Source organism: Eretmochelys imbricata, chromosome 8 (assembly GCF_965152235.1).
Source record: "Eretmochelys imbricata isolate rEreImb1 chromosome 8, rEreImb1.hap1, whole genome shotgun sequence".
In the NCBI taxonomy this organism is placed as follows: domain Eukaryota; kingdom Metazoa; phylum Chordata; order Testudines; family Cheloniidae; genus Eretmochelys; species Eretmochelys imbricata.
Window position 1 is genome coordinate 99,893,380 of NC_135579.1, and position 18,331 is coordinate 99,911,710.

Below are 18,331 nucleotides of genomic sequence, written 5' to 3' on the forward strand. Positions count from 1 at the left end.
ACTTAACTCCACTTGTAATGCCCCTATTGCTCCATGAATCAAATGTAGAGTTCTGTGCAGTGAAAACCCTAGGAATTTATGCTGTCGCCCTTAAGTTTAGAATTCTGAAGATGGCAGCTCTAGTTGACAACAATAATAAGTGAAGAGAAAAATAATGCTTCAGACTAAAAGAAAAATTGAACCGTAAGAACCTCCATTTGAAAGGGCTGACTCACAAAAGGAAAGAAAAGTTTTTAGTGGATGACGAACTTGCTCATATTTTCTCCAACATTGTCGAACTCTTTAATTAATAGATAGGAGTCAAGTTGTCAGATTTAGATTTGGATGTCTAAAATTTGAGGGATGCTCAGATCTGGAGTTGGGGATTGGTCCATTGAAAGGCTGAAGTCATTTGCAAAATTAAGGATCTGGATCTGGGTTTGGACTTCAAACACTACAAAAGTTTGTAGGTATTTGGCTTTAAGGTTTTGATTCCGGCCCATCTCTTGCAATGGCCTAAAAGAACCTGTAATTCAGTGATTTAGTAAACTTACATCTCTATTGCTCCAAACTGATGGCAGCTGAAAATGATCACCGCAGTGTGTCATCACTGCTACCACTGCTTTGCAATCATACTCACTTAATCGCTTCTCTGAAAGCAGTATTACTGAATTTTTTCCGTTCATTAGTCTCTTACAGCACCTATCGTTTTTTGTTTTTCCTCCAAAGATCATCATCATTTCTTCAATGTCTACTGACGGTGATAAATTTGGCCAATCCTGAAGATGGTGGGAATTGTTTAATTTGCGTGTGAACGCCATATTAAAAATAGGCCAAATACAGTTTAGGTTGCCCTTTAATGCCATTGGGAGTTTTTCCTGGGTAAAGACTTCCAGAGTTAGTCTCATGTTAGGAAAAACCTCAAAAGTAATTATTATTATTTATTGTTTGTATTGTGATTGCACCTATGAGCCCCATCATGGACCAGGAGCCCATTTGTGCTCTGGGTGCTACACAAACACGGAACAAAAGGATGCTCCAAGCCCCAAAGAGTTTACTCCCAACAGCCCTGATAATATAAACACTGTATAAAGGTAAAAGAGATAACACAGGGAAAATAATAAAGTTTGTCTTTAAGGATCAAATTGTGGCCCATGACATAAATTGTTCCAGAACAGAAGCGCATATAGGATGAAACTTTCAAAGCTGCCATGGAATTTAGATACTTGCTTCCCATAAGAGATGGGGTGAATTCCTGCCTCTCCCCCCCCCCCCCCCCCGAAGTCAATGGAATTGTTGCCACCCAATCCCTTTGATGATTTTGAAAATCTCATCATGCTGTACTCCACAAACTCAGAGTTTATATGTATCTGTATTCTGGAGAACAATGTGTCAATCACACCCCATCCTTACCTAGAGTAGCGAATGGGTACAAGGATTAGAGGTAGTGGTTTGCTAGGGCAGGAAGTGAATGCACTCAAAAACTTGGGCCCTTGAGCATTGCCTTGGAATACCCTTCTCTAGCTGCAGCACTTCTCCTAGGATTATGAGGAGAGTCAGAAGTGGAGTGGAAAGTTTTCTGTCTGCACTCCCCTATCACCTGGATGATTTTGGTATGTAACTGTGCAAACTAGGCAGCCCAAATTTGTTTCAAAACAGGTAAAATATTTAACTATGTTTCTGTAATACATTTCTAGCAACAAACTGAAAATAAGTTGCCTGGAAGATGCTATGTGCTGCAGCTGTGCTTAGGATTTGTGGGGTTTTCCTTTAAATAACCATTCTGAAGTGATGAGATTCAGGCACTTGTGTATCAATTAGCAGGGCACATTTATGGGTGTTCACTGCCTGGAAATGCAGAATGACAAATAAAAGTATCAAGGTTCTTCCATAGCTTTGCTGTCCTACTGCTAACCATGAAATGACTGCATTGTGACCTATAGTATATGAAGTCAGTACATTTCTGCAGATCTATGATAAGATATTTTTCTCTACTCAGAAATGCAGTTAAACTCTGCATTCTGAATCTGTCCATGCCAGGCCCTGGATGCATTAGTATTCCACTGGCAGCTGCCTGTAGGTAGGAATATTGTTTTTGTCCATAACCAGAGGGAACAATCAGACTAAGCCATTCCCTGACTATAAACCAGCCAGAGTAATTGGGTTTAATTTTAATTTTTGTAATAGCTTTAAATTAATAGGAGCAGCTGCTGCCACAGTGTGTGGGTGTCCTTTTCCAGAAGGCATAGAACAAAAAAGGGAAAGAGTAAACAATAGTGTGTCTAGGACACAAAGGTTAATTCAAGAACTGAGCAATGTCTTTTCATTATCAAAAACTCAGTTGGTGATATCTAGCACTGTGTCTCTTTTCTTTTTTTCTTTCTTTCTTTTTTTCTTTTCTTTTTAAATTCCAAGATAAGATCTGAATCTGATTAGGCTCCTGTATGTAAAGATGTGTTGTTGGTATCTAAACACTAACTCTCTCTCTCCATATGACTCACAAATAGATTAACAGTGACAAAGTGGTGGGAGAGATAAGAATAGATTAGCGGTGACAGGAGTACTATTATAATTATTTTTGGAAGATAGTGCCCAAACTCTTAATTCAAACCATTTCTGCCCTGAGAGGGTGAATTTAAACCTAGGAATTGAGGATGGTTTCGACTGCTGTGTCAGACACCAGATAGTGAAATGTCAATACCAGATGTCCTAGACATCGAGATTAGCCATAATAGCCAAATGCAGCCATAAAACGGTGTGTCAAAGTGGATAATAAAACAGATGCTTAGCTTCTATAATGAAGGGGAAAGGGAATGGAATATCAAAAAGTGTATTTCATACATTAACAAAAGTTATCTTTAACTTGCTTCAAAGTACAAGATTACTGAACCGTTCGTCATTTAAAAATTAACTATCAGCAGATGAATTTCAATTAGCATTACCCTTTCTGGAATTCTGAATTTCCCCCTCTTGGTCCCATTTTACATGCAATATTATTGCATAAAGTAAGGTCTGCCCTTTGTTATTTCCCCCTCTGCTAATTTGGAAACAAATAAAGTTCAACAGCTCAGCAACATACCGTTTAAACTTGCATTACGGTTTGAGAACTGGGAGCTAGAATACATTTACCCACTGCCACATCATCTGCTTGATTTGAGAGCAAATGAGGGATGTCCTATAGCACTCCAGAGTAAGAGTGAGTAGAGAAATATGTTAAGATACTCGATGAACCTATTAGGTGAGGGTACTTTATGCAGACGGCTGGTGGCAATTTTTCCCCCAATGGTACTTCAAAAAAAAATTGAAAAGTATTTTTGTGTCCTTCACATATGTGGCCTTAAAAATCATTTCCACTTTGTTAGGATCAGATCATCAGCAGTAAGTAAAGGTCTTAGAAAACCACTAATACTGAAGGAAACCCTCAAAACCATCTGTGTTCAAGAACCACAGCAATAAGAGGGGCAAATAATTTTTATTTCAACTCTAAAGAACTGCATCACTGTCTCTCTATTGTATTTATCCAAGAGCATCTCGATTCCATTTTTGTTCTCTTTGTAGCTCCTGAGTTTTGCTGATCATACTCCTTAACTGCAAGCAAAATGAGCGGGTTTTGTTCTCCATTTCTTATTAGCAATGAAAGGACAAAGTTGATGCTCTGCAGTAGTTTAGCTTCTCAGAAAGGACACATTACCATTGCTATGTGTGTAAATCATATTATGTTTTCCCTCACCATGATCCTGGTTTAGCTGAGATCTGCTATGAGCATTAGATGAGACCTGTTTATAATATTATATAATTGAATTAGTTGGAGTCTGCAGGACCACAGTGTGCTGTTGCCAAACATGACTGGTAAATTAGTTGCATTAAATTACAAGAACATGTTACAACTAGAGAATCTGACTGTCTAGATGCAGGCAGAAAACCTGTATTCAATACCCAGAGAGGGTGTGAAGAGAGACATGGAACAGCATCTGTCCATATAATGGGTCTTTGCTCATATCTCTGAAGTACTTCACAACACAAATGTGAAATAAGAGAATCATATTGAATTTGGATGGTTGTGAAAGACATCTGACAAGATTAGATATTGGCATCCATTATGCCTTAAATTGATTAAGGCATTGACATAGTCATGTAAGCACCTCCACTATAGTGAGTCATTATACTGTATTTGCATTTTTAATATGCCCAGCACCATAGTAATTGGGTGCCATATGCATTTAGGCTGGGATTTCCGAAGGATACAGTAATTCTAGACTAAACTCCCATTCCTTTCTCTTTCTGAATCAGGACCAGGTGACTGTTTCAGAAGAGAGAATATCTGGGGTCATTCTACAGCCTCACAAAACAAGAAGTTTTTGTTTCTCAAAAACTGATTTTTCCTGATACTCGCACTATATTTCTATGTATCGCCTCACCATTAAACTGGATTGCAATACAGAAACTTCCCTATGTTCAATGTTTGTCTTGTCAAGACACTGTTGCATTAAATATGCCTAAACCCCGACCTGAAGAAAGACAGCCTCTAGGCACAGACTCATTCTGTATAATCCATCTAGAATGTGTTCCAATAATGTCCTGGAAAGGTTTGCCATCCAGTTACCAACCTCTGAGCCATTAAGGTTCCCAGCTCATTCACTTAATTAGTTCGACCTAGAATATGAATTCCAAGTAGTTTACTGTAAGGTTTGAATTTATCAAGATTCTTATGTCCACACATATATATGTGTTTTGTTTTTTAGGCAAAGGCTGCCAACTAAAAATGTATATTACTATCGCTGCCCAGACCACAGAAAGAACTATGTCATGTCATTTGCTTTCTGCTTTGACCGAGAGGATGACATTTACCAATTTGCCTACTGCTACCCGTACACGTATACTCGGCTCCGACACTATCTCGACAACTTACAAAGGAGGAACATGGACTACTTCTACAGAGAACTGCTGGGACTCAGTGTGGTAAGTAATAAGCATGTTTGCCAACTAGCATGCTTCATTATGGATGTCTGCCCTTAGATGCTTATACAGTGTAATTCACTATCCCTGTTGAAGTACATACGCACATATTTGTTTTACTGCTATCAATGACACATGAGGCAGCTTGGTTGCGTGGTGAAATATAGGCAAATGCTAATTTAATTTCACATAAAATATCTCTTCTGCAACATGTAGTGCAATGCTAAGATTACCATGTAGGACCAGTTCACCTCCAAAGATATTAAATGGGAAAACTGAACCAGCTTTACAAGGGAAATTTGATTCTTGGCATCCTCTGTCTTGTATTTCTGTGAGATTTCTTTTGAATGGGATTATAGCCTTTACTACCATATGCAAACCATTTTTTTAAAAAAAGGAAAGTGGGTAGATAGCTTAACCTTAAAAATGGTTGAGTATTTTGGTGGCCATGTGAAATGGATTTAGCTGTCTTAGTCCCACCCCTAATGTCCACCTCAAAAATAAAATGCCACCACAGTTGGTTCTCACTGACACACACGTTGTCAAAGAATAAAATGAGGCCTGGAGACTAAGCCTATTCTTTCTCCCCAATAGATGGTCCTTCCTGGTCAGGCTTGAATCAGAGCATTGCGGGAAAAGCTTGAACTTTTATTCACCTTGATGTAATTTTTCTGTGAATGAAAGTATTGCCAAACCCAGACATTCCAGAATCCTGACTCAGGGTTGGTCTATACTACCATAGTAAATTGATCTAGCTTACGCAACTTCAGTTACGTGAATAACATAACTGAAGTCGACGTAGTTAGATCCACTTACCTTAGTGGCTACACTGTGCTGTGTTGACAGAAGAGCATCTCCTGTCGATTTCCCTTACGCTTCTCAGGGAGGTGGAGTACACAAATCGATGGGAGGGTGCTCTCCCATCAATTTAGCATGTCTTCACCAGCCCCGCTAAATCGACACTCGCTGCATCTATTGCAGCAGTGCCAATCTACCGGTAAGTGTAGACAAGCCCTCAGGCCCCAAAATCATAAGATTGGCTTAAAAATCGTGAGTGTTTTTAAAAATCATAAATGCTGTTTCTTTTTTATTTGCCTTTGTTTCTGAGCCTTTAGGATGCACTTGCTTCACAGTTTCAAGCTTTTCTCCACAACCATAAAGGCTAGAAACTTTTTTTTCTTTTTGTATTTTTATGAGAGCTGAAATGTTTATGCAATCTCCAGCAGCTGGAGTTTTATAGAAAAAAATCTACAAAATATCATGAGATTTGTAACAAAATTGTGAGCGTTAGAAACACTGGGATAAATAGAGGACTTCATTCACTAGGCCTGTCTGGTTCCCTTTACTAGCACTCAATTTATATAAAAATGAAATAAAATAGGAAATTAAGAAAAGAATTAACAAAGAGGACCCCCCCTTTCAAACCTTTTTATTGGTGAAGCAAAGTTCTTGGTTAAGAGAAGCGCAGTACACATCCCTGGTTGACATTAATCATCCCAATTAGGAGGCCCAACAATTACATGGGGAAAATAGATAAAAAGAAAACACAAAATCCATAGGGGGTTGGAAGTAGGAAACTTAATAATTTTGATTTTCGTGGGGTTTAACGATTAATCTCAGAGGACACAATTGTCATTAATTGTAACGTAAAACTGCTTTTTGTTAACTTTCACTCTCTGAAAATAGAGAATAAAACGGTCACATTTGCATGTTCATCAAAACCAGATTGGCTGATTAAAACATTGAGATATGTAGGATTTGTCTTTTATCTGCATTTTGACAGACAGATGTAGTCTTTAAATCTTGTTAACACTGCGTTACCTGTCGCCACTAAATATTATTTTTCATATTTCAGAAAATTAAACATGCCATTCAAAATATGGCATGGAATTTTTCTGTGTATAACTCCAGATTTTATATCTAAATGTACACACATAATTTTTTTTCCAGAACTTGATATAATAACATTTTGCAGCTCACCAGGACAATATGTATAAAAAGCTTTTTAATCCAGCTCATGATGTTATCTTTGTACGAAACATTGCAATCGTAACGGATTTCTGGTTTTTCTCCATATAAGAACATCCTAGAACAGCTTGGATACTTAATGGTTTTGCAGGGCTTGAATAGGCAATTTCTGTAAGTTCACTTAAATATTTAATGTAGTGTTTCGTTGCTTAGCATATGACTTTAAAACAGGATTCTTTGGGGGGCCCTGTACCAGGCTGCATTAAAATAGAAGTTGACTGTACTTGAGAGGATCAAATGCCGTATGGGATGGTTTTAGAAATTAAGGGTGAGATCCTCAACCCCACTCTGCCACTTTCACACTACTCTGGCCCTTTCATAGGTCATAAAGGGGTCCTAAGAGGGCTGGTTGCAGCAATACTGCTGAGCTTCTGAGCAGCACTGCAACCCTGTGGCCCATGGGGCTGCTTAGGGAGGCTGCTGTAATTTAGCCAGGCCCCCAGGGCTGTCTATTTTCTGTTGCGGGGTCTCTCCAGCCTTGGACTGGGAGGGCACAAAGGTGATTTGGAGCTACCTTACTTAGCTCCCCTAGCCTATGAGTTCTGTACTGTGCCTTGAAGAGGTGCTGAACAGAACTTCACCACCGATCTTTTCTGTAGGATAATAGTGAAATTCAAGTCTCAAGAAGCCATATTTAGGTTATTGTTTCTAAAGCCTTTTTGAGCCACTCATTTTGCCGCACTTAATGTTTTCAAAGTAATCTAAATTCATATTTTCCTCTATAAAAAGATATTCTGCCTCAGTAAATTCCTTAAATACTTTCAAAAATTCTATGAAACTTGAAAGTGAAACATCAATATGGGACATTTAACTGTCATTAGATCACAGAATGGCAAAAAGGAACAGAGCCAAAAGGCGACAATTCCTATTGCTAATATGAATGGATAACTTAGTGGTTCTGTTCTGACCTTTAATATTTATGTGCTTTACTTCAGAGAGCTATCAAACATTCTAGATGTGCCAAATGATCTTGAAAATAGTCTATCCTACAAGCTTGGTATCATGGTGTCCTGGGTACCATTTATCCTGTTACTTTCATTCCGACCTCACTGGCTTCGGATAAGTTTAGACTGTATACATACTATCCAAACAGATAACAAATGTGAGAGTTGAAGATTTTTTTTAGAATGTGCCTTTATTTATATTGCATAGTAAATGTTTGTCATACTGGAATATATTATACAACATTGAACATAATACAATGAAAGATTATTTCTATATGTGTGTGAAAATGTAAACACATAAGTACACACACAAACAATGTATATAGATGTACAAGTATATTGTCATGATGTTTGTATAGCTCCAGGTATGTCTCATCGTACATAATATTTCACAGTGGCCAGTTTTAAAGTGGATAACGTTCAAAGTTGGTAATCTAAACTATCTGCATGTAGTGCGAGATTCTTGGCTTTTCAGTACACCCATACCCCTACCAAACATTGCACTGATCACTCACTCTTAATTAAATGAGCTCAGTCAGCTTGGCTCAGCTCGTATGGTCCACTTTACAAATCACCACTCACTTGGCAGTATTTTCATTATTCACTCAAAAGCGAGCCAAGATTAATTGGACACAGACACTTCCTCTCACCCCATTAGGCAGTAGTGCTTCCAAATTATACTTGAGGTGTATTGTGACTGCACATACAAACCGCAAGCCTCAAAGGAACTTGCTCAGTACACAGAGACTGGAATATGGAATTGTGTTAAATTAAATATTAAACATACATATTTTAAAACAAGAAGGCAATATGTCTGATGTAGAGCTGTGTAAGTGAGCCATCACCTCTTAAAAGAGACATGAGATGCAGACTAAAATAGACCAGAATGTGGAGGCTGGGGGTTTGATTCTGATCCCACACTGGTTTGGTGTTGGTCTCTTCTTTTCACTGGAGTTACTTCTGATTTACACTAGTGTAAATGAGATCAGAATCAGGCCCTGGACTTGTGAAACTACTTACCAGATGTTACATTGCTGGCTCACTGATCAAATATCCTTTGTTCACTGTACAAATGGCTGGGTACACCAGTAAAAATAGCTAATGAGTTGTATGGATAGCCACTCGCCCATTTTAACTGATCAGTTATGACTGGTTTAAGGCATGAAACAAAGAAAATAGTCAATTTTTCAAAGGTTAAATTTTCCATTTCTATCTTCAGTGTTAGGTTATGCAATAACAGTCCTCTAGAATAAAGCTATACTCTTCTTATTTGAAAAAATGGAAGTTACAGGCCTCTCTGTGTGATGATGCATCATACTTTGCAAATGATATTGGTGTCAGATTTTGTAGTTTCCAATGTATCTAACTGCAACTAGGTTAAAATGTCACCTAAATGCAATTTGTGACAGTTTACTCAGGGTGAAAATATCCATAGAAACAACAGTAAAGAAAACTAAGCCCAACTTACTTGTTTTTCTAGGAAGTACGGGTATTCCTACATATGTGTTAGGGGCACATTCACTTTATTCCTCTGTAGATGTGTTTACTCACACATAAATAGCAGCTAGTGCTGCTATTTCCCTAGCATTGATAATATAAACGGCATTCCGAAACCAAATGCCAACTTTAAACTCTGCTATAGATATTTTCTCTGCCAGATTGGATACCAGCATGAGCAGTTGGACCTGAAAATGACAAATATCAGAAACAATATTTTCTTGCTTTTCTTTAATAGACTTATACTGTAAATATATGTTTTTAGTTTAGTAGGTTTCCAGGTGATTTTGTGTGTTAGTAGAGGAAAATAATATTGAGCTATATTATGTCATCGGTTTTTAGGAAGACTTCCCAACAGGGGTACTGGAACAATTTTTATAGTGGGGGTGCTGAGAGCCATTGAACCAAACTGTAAACCCTGTATAAAGGAAACCACTTCAAGCCAGAGGGTACTCCAGTACCCCTAGTTCCAGCACCTATGCTTCCCAATTTGAATTAGTGAGGAGTTCTGCTTTAAAATTTATAGCATGTTATGGTCCATTCTTATTGCCATCAAAATTCTCACCTGTCAGTGCAATGTTCTAATCTAATGGTTACAAATAGTAAAACTTTGCACTGGATGCTTAGAAGTTTGTTCTTTGTGGCAGCACCCACAATGTGCTATGCTCTTTCCAGATGTACAAGAAGGCCCCTCCACTGAAGAGCTCACAAACTAAGGACTGACTGGTAGACAGAGGTCAGAGAAGCTTTTGTTGTATGTCAAACTGTATTGCCATGGCAGTCTGCTTTTTGTGGTTCTGATAGACACAGTGATAAAGATTTCATAATGCAGAAATTGCATATTCATAATCAAAAGAAAGGGTTTTGGTTTAGGTCACCAGCAACATCTAGTTTTATGAAAAAAGTAAACATAACTCTAAACATTGCTTTGTAATTAATATTGCCTGTGTCTATCACATACATAAGCTCACAATTCTTAAGTGCTAGAAATAGCATTGGTTTATATAGGAAACTCACTCCCAGAGTATACTCCATTCTGAGAGGAACTGATCATAAATCAGAAAAAAGAATTAAAATCTTCAGTCAACATTGCAGCTCACTTGTGACATCAACTCTTGTCCTACCAAAAAACATTAAAAAAAAAAAAGACAGTGGCTGGAACTTCAGAAGAGAGGAACTTTGAGCTTAATGACTCTGTTGGGATAAGAAAGCAGAATCAGCTGCAGATTGTTATGATCCATTTTATAGAAGGAAAACCTGCTTGAGGGAATAGTGATAAATGAACTGTGTGCTATGTTGTTTACTGTCAACCTATACAAGCCATTTTCATATAATCCTATTAAAATAAGCAGTCTGTGATGCTGTATCTACATTAGTGTGAAGATTGTTAACTGCATCTTTCTGTCACTTAATATTTACGTAACTGCACTCAAGGACATAAGAACAGAATGAGATTTTTAAGGAATGTGTAACGCCAGCAAACCAGTGCAATATCCTAGATTGAATTGATACTGCTTTCACTTTCATTTCCAGAAGCTTTGTTTTCCGTCTTTTGTAGCAGAGCATTAAACAATAATTACTCTGTTGACTGTGCTGTTGACCACAAAGGGTTGAAGGGGCCCTGTAATGCTATCTGGAGTGATTAGCTCCATTGCCCAGTAGCACTTTACTGCATTGACTCTGCTGGGATTTTGGCAGTGTTTGAATTGGTTCATGTTTGGCTCTCCTGGGTGGTGACTGTATAAAGCTAGTGCAAAGCTATATTTTTTATTTTATTTTATAATCTCTGATTACTGACCTGAAAGATGGTGATCCTGGCATACTTTAGCTGCAAGGCTGTGGTTTGGGATTGAAGGCTTTTCTAAAAGATTAAAAGTCTGCTCATACCAAAGGATTGGATATACTGCACACAGAGGGAGGGTATTCATTTATTTAGCTTTGTACTCACTGCATAAAAGAATGCCTATCTGATCCTCTGGGCACCTTTGACAAGCTGTTATCTGCAGAGTTCATATATAAAGAGTTAGCTCCTACAAGGTGCTGGGCACGCTGGACCTGATCCAGCAAAACGTTGAACACATGCATAACTTTTAAGCATGTGAATGGTCCCATGGACATCAGTGGGGACTAATCATCTGCTAAAAGTAAAGTATATACTAAAGTGCTTTGCTAGATCAGGGCCACAGTACTCAGCACCTTGAGGGCTCAACACAAAGTAATTCTGGCAATTACCAACTGATAGCACCACCACTGTGGCACCGTGAATATAGCAAAAACGTAATAAATCCCACCTACCAAACTGCGACCAGAGTCCCCAACCAAACCCATCTCCCAACACCCTGCAGGCTGAGGAGGAAAGTTACGCATTGCAAAGTGCCTTGAAGGAAAATGGATTTCAGCTGTCTGGACTATGTGTTGGATTCTGGGTTCCTTTTAAGATGTTAGTTTTATTCTATAAAGCCTAAATGGCCACAGCATTGCCTATCTAAAGCCGTGTCTACACTACAAAATTATTTTGACCTAACTTCTGTCGGAATACAGCCACCACAGTTCTTAAATCTCTTGGGTGTGCACACTTGGTTCCTTGTGTCAGCGGTATGCGTCCTCACCAGGAGTGCTTGTATTGTCAGCGTGGGGCTTTGTGGGATGGCTCCTGAAAGCCAGAAACAGCTGGTGTAAGCAACGCAGTGTCTACGCTGCCAATGCATCAACCTAATTAAATCAACAATGACTCTATGCCGCTCGGAGGGGTGGGGTTACTAAATCGGCATAGAAAGGCATGTTCGTTGGCAGGAGCCAAATTTAAGTGAAGACGCAAGGCAGCTTACGTCAACCTAACTTTGTAGTGTAGACCAGGCCTAAGAATTTGCTTCTTTCCATGGGATATTGCCCACAACTGAGGTTACCAGAGACAATTGAACTACAGACTTACTGCTATAGAAGAGAGGAGGCGACAGGCAGAGCATTGACGGCGCATGACATCAGCTGTTTCTAACCAAACGTACTCCTTGCAGTGTGGGAGTAAATCAAATCTGCAACCAAGTAGAAGCAACTTAGTTTAATCTAACTGTCCAACACCATAAAGAGAGTCACTGGACGACATTTTGTGGATGTTGTGGTGGAAGGGAAGAACCATTTATTTGCCTCCCTAATAACCATGGTATAATTATGTTTTAAAATTCTTTGTCATACAAATCCGATTTGAGCTGAGTTTTCTTCCCCATATGCTCAAGTCATCTTCCCTCTTGCTTCAGCTGACACAGATCTTTGCAGAAGAAAAGAAAGAGGATGGCTAGGGATCAGTTTTGAGAATGAAAGAGTTTTATAATATTCTACCAAACCACTGATAGAGTGGTCATTCAGAGCAATAATATTCTTCCTAACAGATCTGCTCTTGTTCCAACCCCTTCTGAGGGCAGATCATCAAAATAGGTCTCTCTTTTTGTTAGAAGAGGTGAGGCCCAACCTAAAATTTTAAGGAAGTAATGGTCAGTCCATGACAATATTTGATTTCAAGTTTCCCCACGTCCACTATTATCTTGAATACTAGAGTGTGTCCAGCTATGAGTTGAGCATCCTCCCAGGATTTTCTCTTGGGGCTCATTCTACGGGCTTAAAAATAGCAGTGTGGACATTATGAGAAACTCGCTGGGTCTCAGAGCCCAAGATCCAGCCTCAGCATGAATGTCTGCACTTCTATTTTTAGCCCACAATGCGAGCCCAAGTCAACTGACCCGGGCTCTGAGACTCGCTGCTGTGGGGTTTTTTTTTTAGTTATTTGCAGTGTAAATGTACCGACTTTATTCTATTGGTTGTCGTACGGCCCCGCTATGCCAATATTTCTTTGTCTTTTGCTACACTGTGTACCAAGCCAGAACCAACTTCACTGAAATGGGTCCTGAAGCATCACCCAGCCAGTTCTCAGGGTTGTATGGAAAGCCAGGAACCTCATCTTTAAGCAAGTCATACATTGCTTTTACCTTATTGGCTACCAACCTTGCATTAATAAACAGGGAGATGAGAATTCCATATCCTCTGACACCTTTTCTTCCAAGAGAATGTTAGAGTTATGTGGGAATCCTTGTCCATAGCAGAGAATAAAGGAGAGTATTTTTCTTCAAAATTACAACTAATGAAAACTTAAACTGTAGGTCCAAAATGATGGCATCACAGTAGGATCCAATCTTTACATGCTTTACTAAATGCACTATTCAAAATTGGATTTTGTTCTTTAACACATCAATAATTTTTCAGCCTGCATTTAGTGGGGACTGCTTAGTGCTGAGAAATAAAGCCCTCGTAAGAGTGTATATGCATATATAAAATTATTGTTTTTACAACTTTGGACAAATATTATAACCAGATAAATTTTAGGATTACAATGTATGTAAAGTGTGTATGTTGGGGGTGGGGGGAGGGAAAGAGGTGGATTCACACTAGTTAAATCATTCAGAAACTTGGCAAAATTGACTTTTGTTTCCTTCCAATTCTACATTATTGGCTGTAAACTCATTCCTTTGGACTGTCTGCAGGTTCTTGGGGAGTGGAGCGAGAAACAGAACAGTGTCATCAGATATAACTTAGTGATATAGAACTAGAACAGCAACTTTTACACTGAAAGGGGAGGTTCCCGGCTGTGGTGCCCTTATCCCCTTTCTGTGGGGAAGTCTTCAGGGTTAGTGAGTCTCTGCTCAGGCAATGCCATATCCATGGAGACCTCTATGCAGGATCTGGGAGAAGAAGAAAATCCTATCACAGGATGAATTTTGACACTCATCTGTGTGCATGAAGGGTTAGATTAGCATGCGGTATGAGTGCCCAGGATATGGGTGAGTGAGAACTTCAGAATTTCTCGCAGTGTTATTTCCCGAATGATCTGTGTGCTCAATGCAGTGCAAACATACAGGGGAATACAGGTTGCTTACATCTAAATGAGATGCAGGCAATACAGTTCAGACATATCTGGGTTGAGGCCCATTCTGGAATATGTGAGCACTTTTAGAAATTTACTTTTCTGCTTTGTCTCTGAAAGCCTTACTGAAAGAAATGTGTTTTAAGTAGAGACTTGAATGGAGAGGGACATCATTTGGCACACAAATGGCTGATGTCAGTATTTCTGAAAAAGCAATTTCTAGTGAAATGTATTTTATAGTTCAACATCACAGTAGTTAGCTAGAAAAGACCGATTCAGATCAAGTCAGTTTCCTGAAAATACAAAATATTGTACAAGTGATGTTATTGGGTCTAAATAATGAAAGCAAAACATTGCTTTTGGATTTTTTTAAATATAATAACATATAATAAACATTTGAGTTTACAAGTGTTACTTGTTTACAAGTGACAATAGCTACTTAACTGAAAAAAAAATGTAATGTGTCGTTTAAATGCTTTTTTAGGAGAGGCTACTTAAAATAGGTCTTAAATGGAAAATCAGTCATAAGGCCACATGGAAAGAGCTTCATTCCCCTTTTCACGTTTTCAAACAGCAGTTCAGCACCATACTGTGGCAGCAGAGAACAACCTGAGAAAAGTGAACATAGATTGAAAAGGTCTTGGTTACAATTTGACATTTTCAAAGAAAAAAGCAGCCCTAGGCCAAAAGTCAAAAGTTTGCACTAAAATATCTTAGACTTGTGAAAATCATTTTCAAGAGAAAAGTGTTTATTATCCCTGTTTTTTTTAATAATCTAAAAGTGTGTAACTTGCAAGAGAACATAACATAATGATAATGCTTGTTATTAAGACTCCTGTTTTCATAAATATGCACACAAGCAAAATAATTTTCATAAACAAGTTGTTCCTGTTTTTAAAATGATTTGTGTTTCCTATTCATTGCATCCTAATGTGGTACATACATGGTTCTTTGTTTAGTTAAGTTTAAAGCAGAGTATTATTGCTGAGAATTCAATAGAATTTATTTACGTTTTTATGTAGTACATTTTTAGTATTACATAAATTCCTTTTCTTTTTGACTTCCTGAATCAAAGTGGATTATAATAATGCATTAATATACATCATGGCTACTTAAATCAGCTTTTTTATTTCATTAAGTAACATTTGCACGCAGTTAAGGATTTTTCAACTGAGATGGACAGAATTAAAATATTAATGAGTCTTGTTCATATTGCTGTAAGCTGCACAGTTTTCCAGTGCAAAACCCCCACAAACTTATAATTAAAGAAAAAAAACTCAAACATGTAGAACTTTCATCTGACAGTCTTCTTTATAAACATCAGTAAAGTCTCATAACATTCTTTTGATGTAGGTAATATCATTATCCCCATTTTCCAGAGAGGGAAACTGATGCACAAAGCAGTTGGGTCACCCAGTAAGCGGCTGAGACTTTGAGCCTGAATCTATGATCTTTTCCGTACGGGTGGACCCTTGTATATGCCTGGAGTCTCACTGCAGGATTGGAGTCTTACAACCCCAACTCCTTATTCCCCTTCCTAATATTTAAGTATTGCAGCCACTGCAGCCTATTTGCCTTCCTTTTTGAGGGAGCCAGCTAGTATTTTATCACATAATATTTCACTACATAATTTCAGTGCGCTGATTGTAGGAGGAAGATATAGGCTAAAATTTTCCAAAGGGCTCAGCACTTATAGTTTAGCTCCTAGTTATGCACTGAAAGGAAATTGAGCTCTTTGGAAAATCTGGTCCCTGTCATGTTGCTCAGCATTTGAAAATCTGGCCCACAGTGTTTGAGAAAATATTTAGAAATGGAATCTGCTTTTTTGCATAGTTCACATGATTTAAGATCTCAAGTCTCTTCCCCTTCACCCTATCCCGCATTTGAAGAGTGACCAGTAAGTTATTAGGTCTGATGGGAAATGTATAGGAACATCAGAGATGACTGATTAGGGGCATTTTAGACATTAACAACTGAAGACTGAAACAGAGGATGGAAGTACTCTTCTAATAAAGCAGGAGCCATGTTGGCACTGCAGAGAGATACACCAAGCTGTCTGCCAGGAACAAGAATTGAAATGAATCCAGAATGTGAATATTTTGAAATCTCAAAGGTAATAATTGCAGCAAGAGTGGTGCTGGAAATCCCACGGGAAAATGGCAGAGATGGTAGTTTATAAGGGATTCTGTGACATAAGGAAGGAAGATGAGATATAGGATTGAGATTAGTAATGTCACCACTAACAATGGGAGCTTGAGGCAATAGCTAGTTTCACGTGGGTGATTTTTTTAAAAAAAGTTTTTAAATTTCTAACCGTAATTAATGTGAATGGTTTATTTACAGAGTATATGTATAAGTGAAAGTAAAGCAACATGAAAAACAGCCATTGTTTTGTTGGACAGGGTGTGTGAAGTGCAGGGAATGTTGTGTGTAGGAACAGAGCATCACACACAAACCTGGAGCATTGCCTGATGTTGGTCAAATATTCCTTGTTACTGGCTTCCAGGAAGAGATGAACTCCCTGTTTTTAGCCAGAGGGTTGAGGATTGTTCCCACATTGAGTCTGGTTTGCATAGTTCAGATCAGACTCTATGGGAAGGTCTGACTGTCACCTCATGCTTTTCAATGGAGGGCTTATATCATAACCTGGTTATGGTGTTGATATGGGTATTTCACCATAGCCTTTGAGACCCATCTCCTCACACATGCTGAGACATATCTAATGTCCCCTTCCAACTAGGGTGTCTGACAGTTAGCTGACAGCTATTACCATCTATTAGTGGGGGCTCTCAGTCGTCTGGTCACTCATTACATTCTCACTGTCTCTTGTGCCATGATGGTTTATTGGTGAGCTCCAGATACTGAAACTTCTGGGCCTTATATTGGAGAGGAGATAACTGAGGAGGTTCCTGGAATCAAATAATCTATTGTGTAGGGAATGTATGTGGATGTTCAGAAGAGCTGTTTCTTCTGCCTTAGACATCACAAGACACAGCTGAACTCTTTCAGTAGCATACTATCTGTGTACTCCGGGCCATCTCACCCTATTAGTAGTTCCTCTGACTGATTGATGGAAAATGTTTGTAATGTTCTTTGCAAGTAAAAGAGACCATTTCTAGACTGTGTCCTGTGTGGAGAACTGAATCTGTCCTCAGATCTGCTTATTATTATCTGTACTAAAATATACTTTACTGGATGGGTAAACATTTATATCTTTATAATTGTAGACCCAGCTTGTCAGCTTACTGCGGGTGGGTTTCCTGTGGAATCTGGAATCACCAGGAAGTGATTAATGCAAATTCCCAAAAAACAGTTACGCAAAAAACCCAGCCTTTTGAAGCTTTTCCTGGAGAACAGGGCCATTGACTGATGACTACCTGTTACAGGAGGCCGGAGTTAAAGGCCCACACAGTATAAATAAAGGGGTAGACTGTCCCAAAGGGGTCTTGTTTTTCATCTGAAACCTGACATGAACTGGTAACCAAGACAGCAAACTCAGCTGGGACATTTGAAAGACTGACACTTACAAAAGCCCTATGCTGGAGTTGAGGGTGACCATTCCAAAGTTTTTAGCATGAGTGTAGGTTTGTTGATATTTATATGTTTTCTCCATAATGCTTTTGCCCTAAGAATAAATGTTCTTGCTTTGGAAGAGCTGTGGGGTAAAAACACCGTCATTGTCTTCGGAGAGAAAGCAAAGTGCAGATACTGGCCATTAGGCAGATTGGTTTTCCGGGGTCATCACAGTGTATAGCTGGGACCTGTGTGCAGCCTTTAAACCCAAATCAGAAGGGAGTGGGACAAGGGTCCCTACCCAGAGACTGGTGACGGCTGGAGATCTGAGACCTGACAGTGCCCTCCGGGAGTGGACAAAGGAGAGGAATACAAGTGCAACAGTGACCATAGCAGAGATCAAAATGTGGCCTTCTGCTAATTTTGAGTGCATAGTGGAATTCGATTATTACTTATTTGTATTATTGTAGCACTGAATGGCACCAGTCATGGACCAGGACCC

General features: G+C 38.8%; 1 protein-coding gene across 1 annotated transcript in view; it reads left to right on the top strand.

Moving 5' to 3' along the window:
* Positions 1-18,331, top strand: part of AGBL4 (AGBL carboxypeptidase 4) — a 1,373,421-nt gene that overhangs the window by 616,510 nt on the left and 738,580 nt on the right. The window contains exon 5 of the mRNA XM_077825380.1: positions 4,722-4,938. Within this exon, the coding sequence (XP_077681506.1) occupies positions 4,722-4,938 (217 nt within the window). The remainder of the gene's footprint in view (positions 1-4,721; positions 4,939-18,331) is intronic.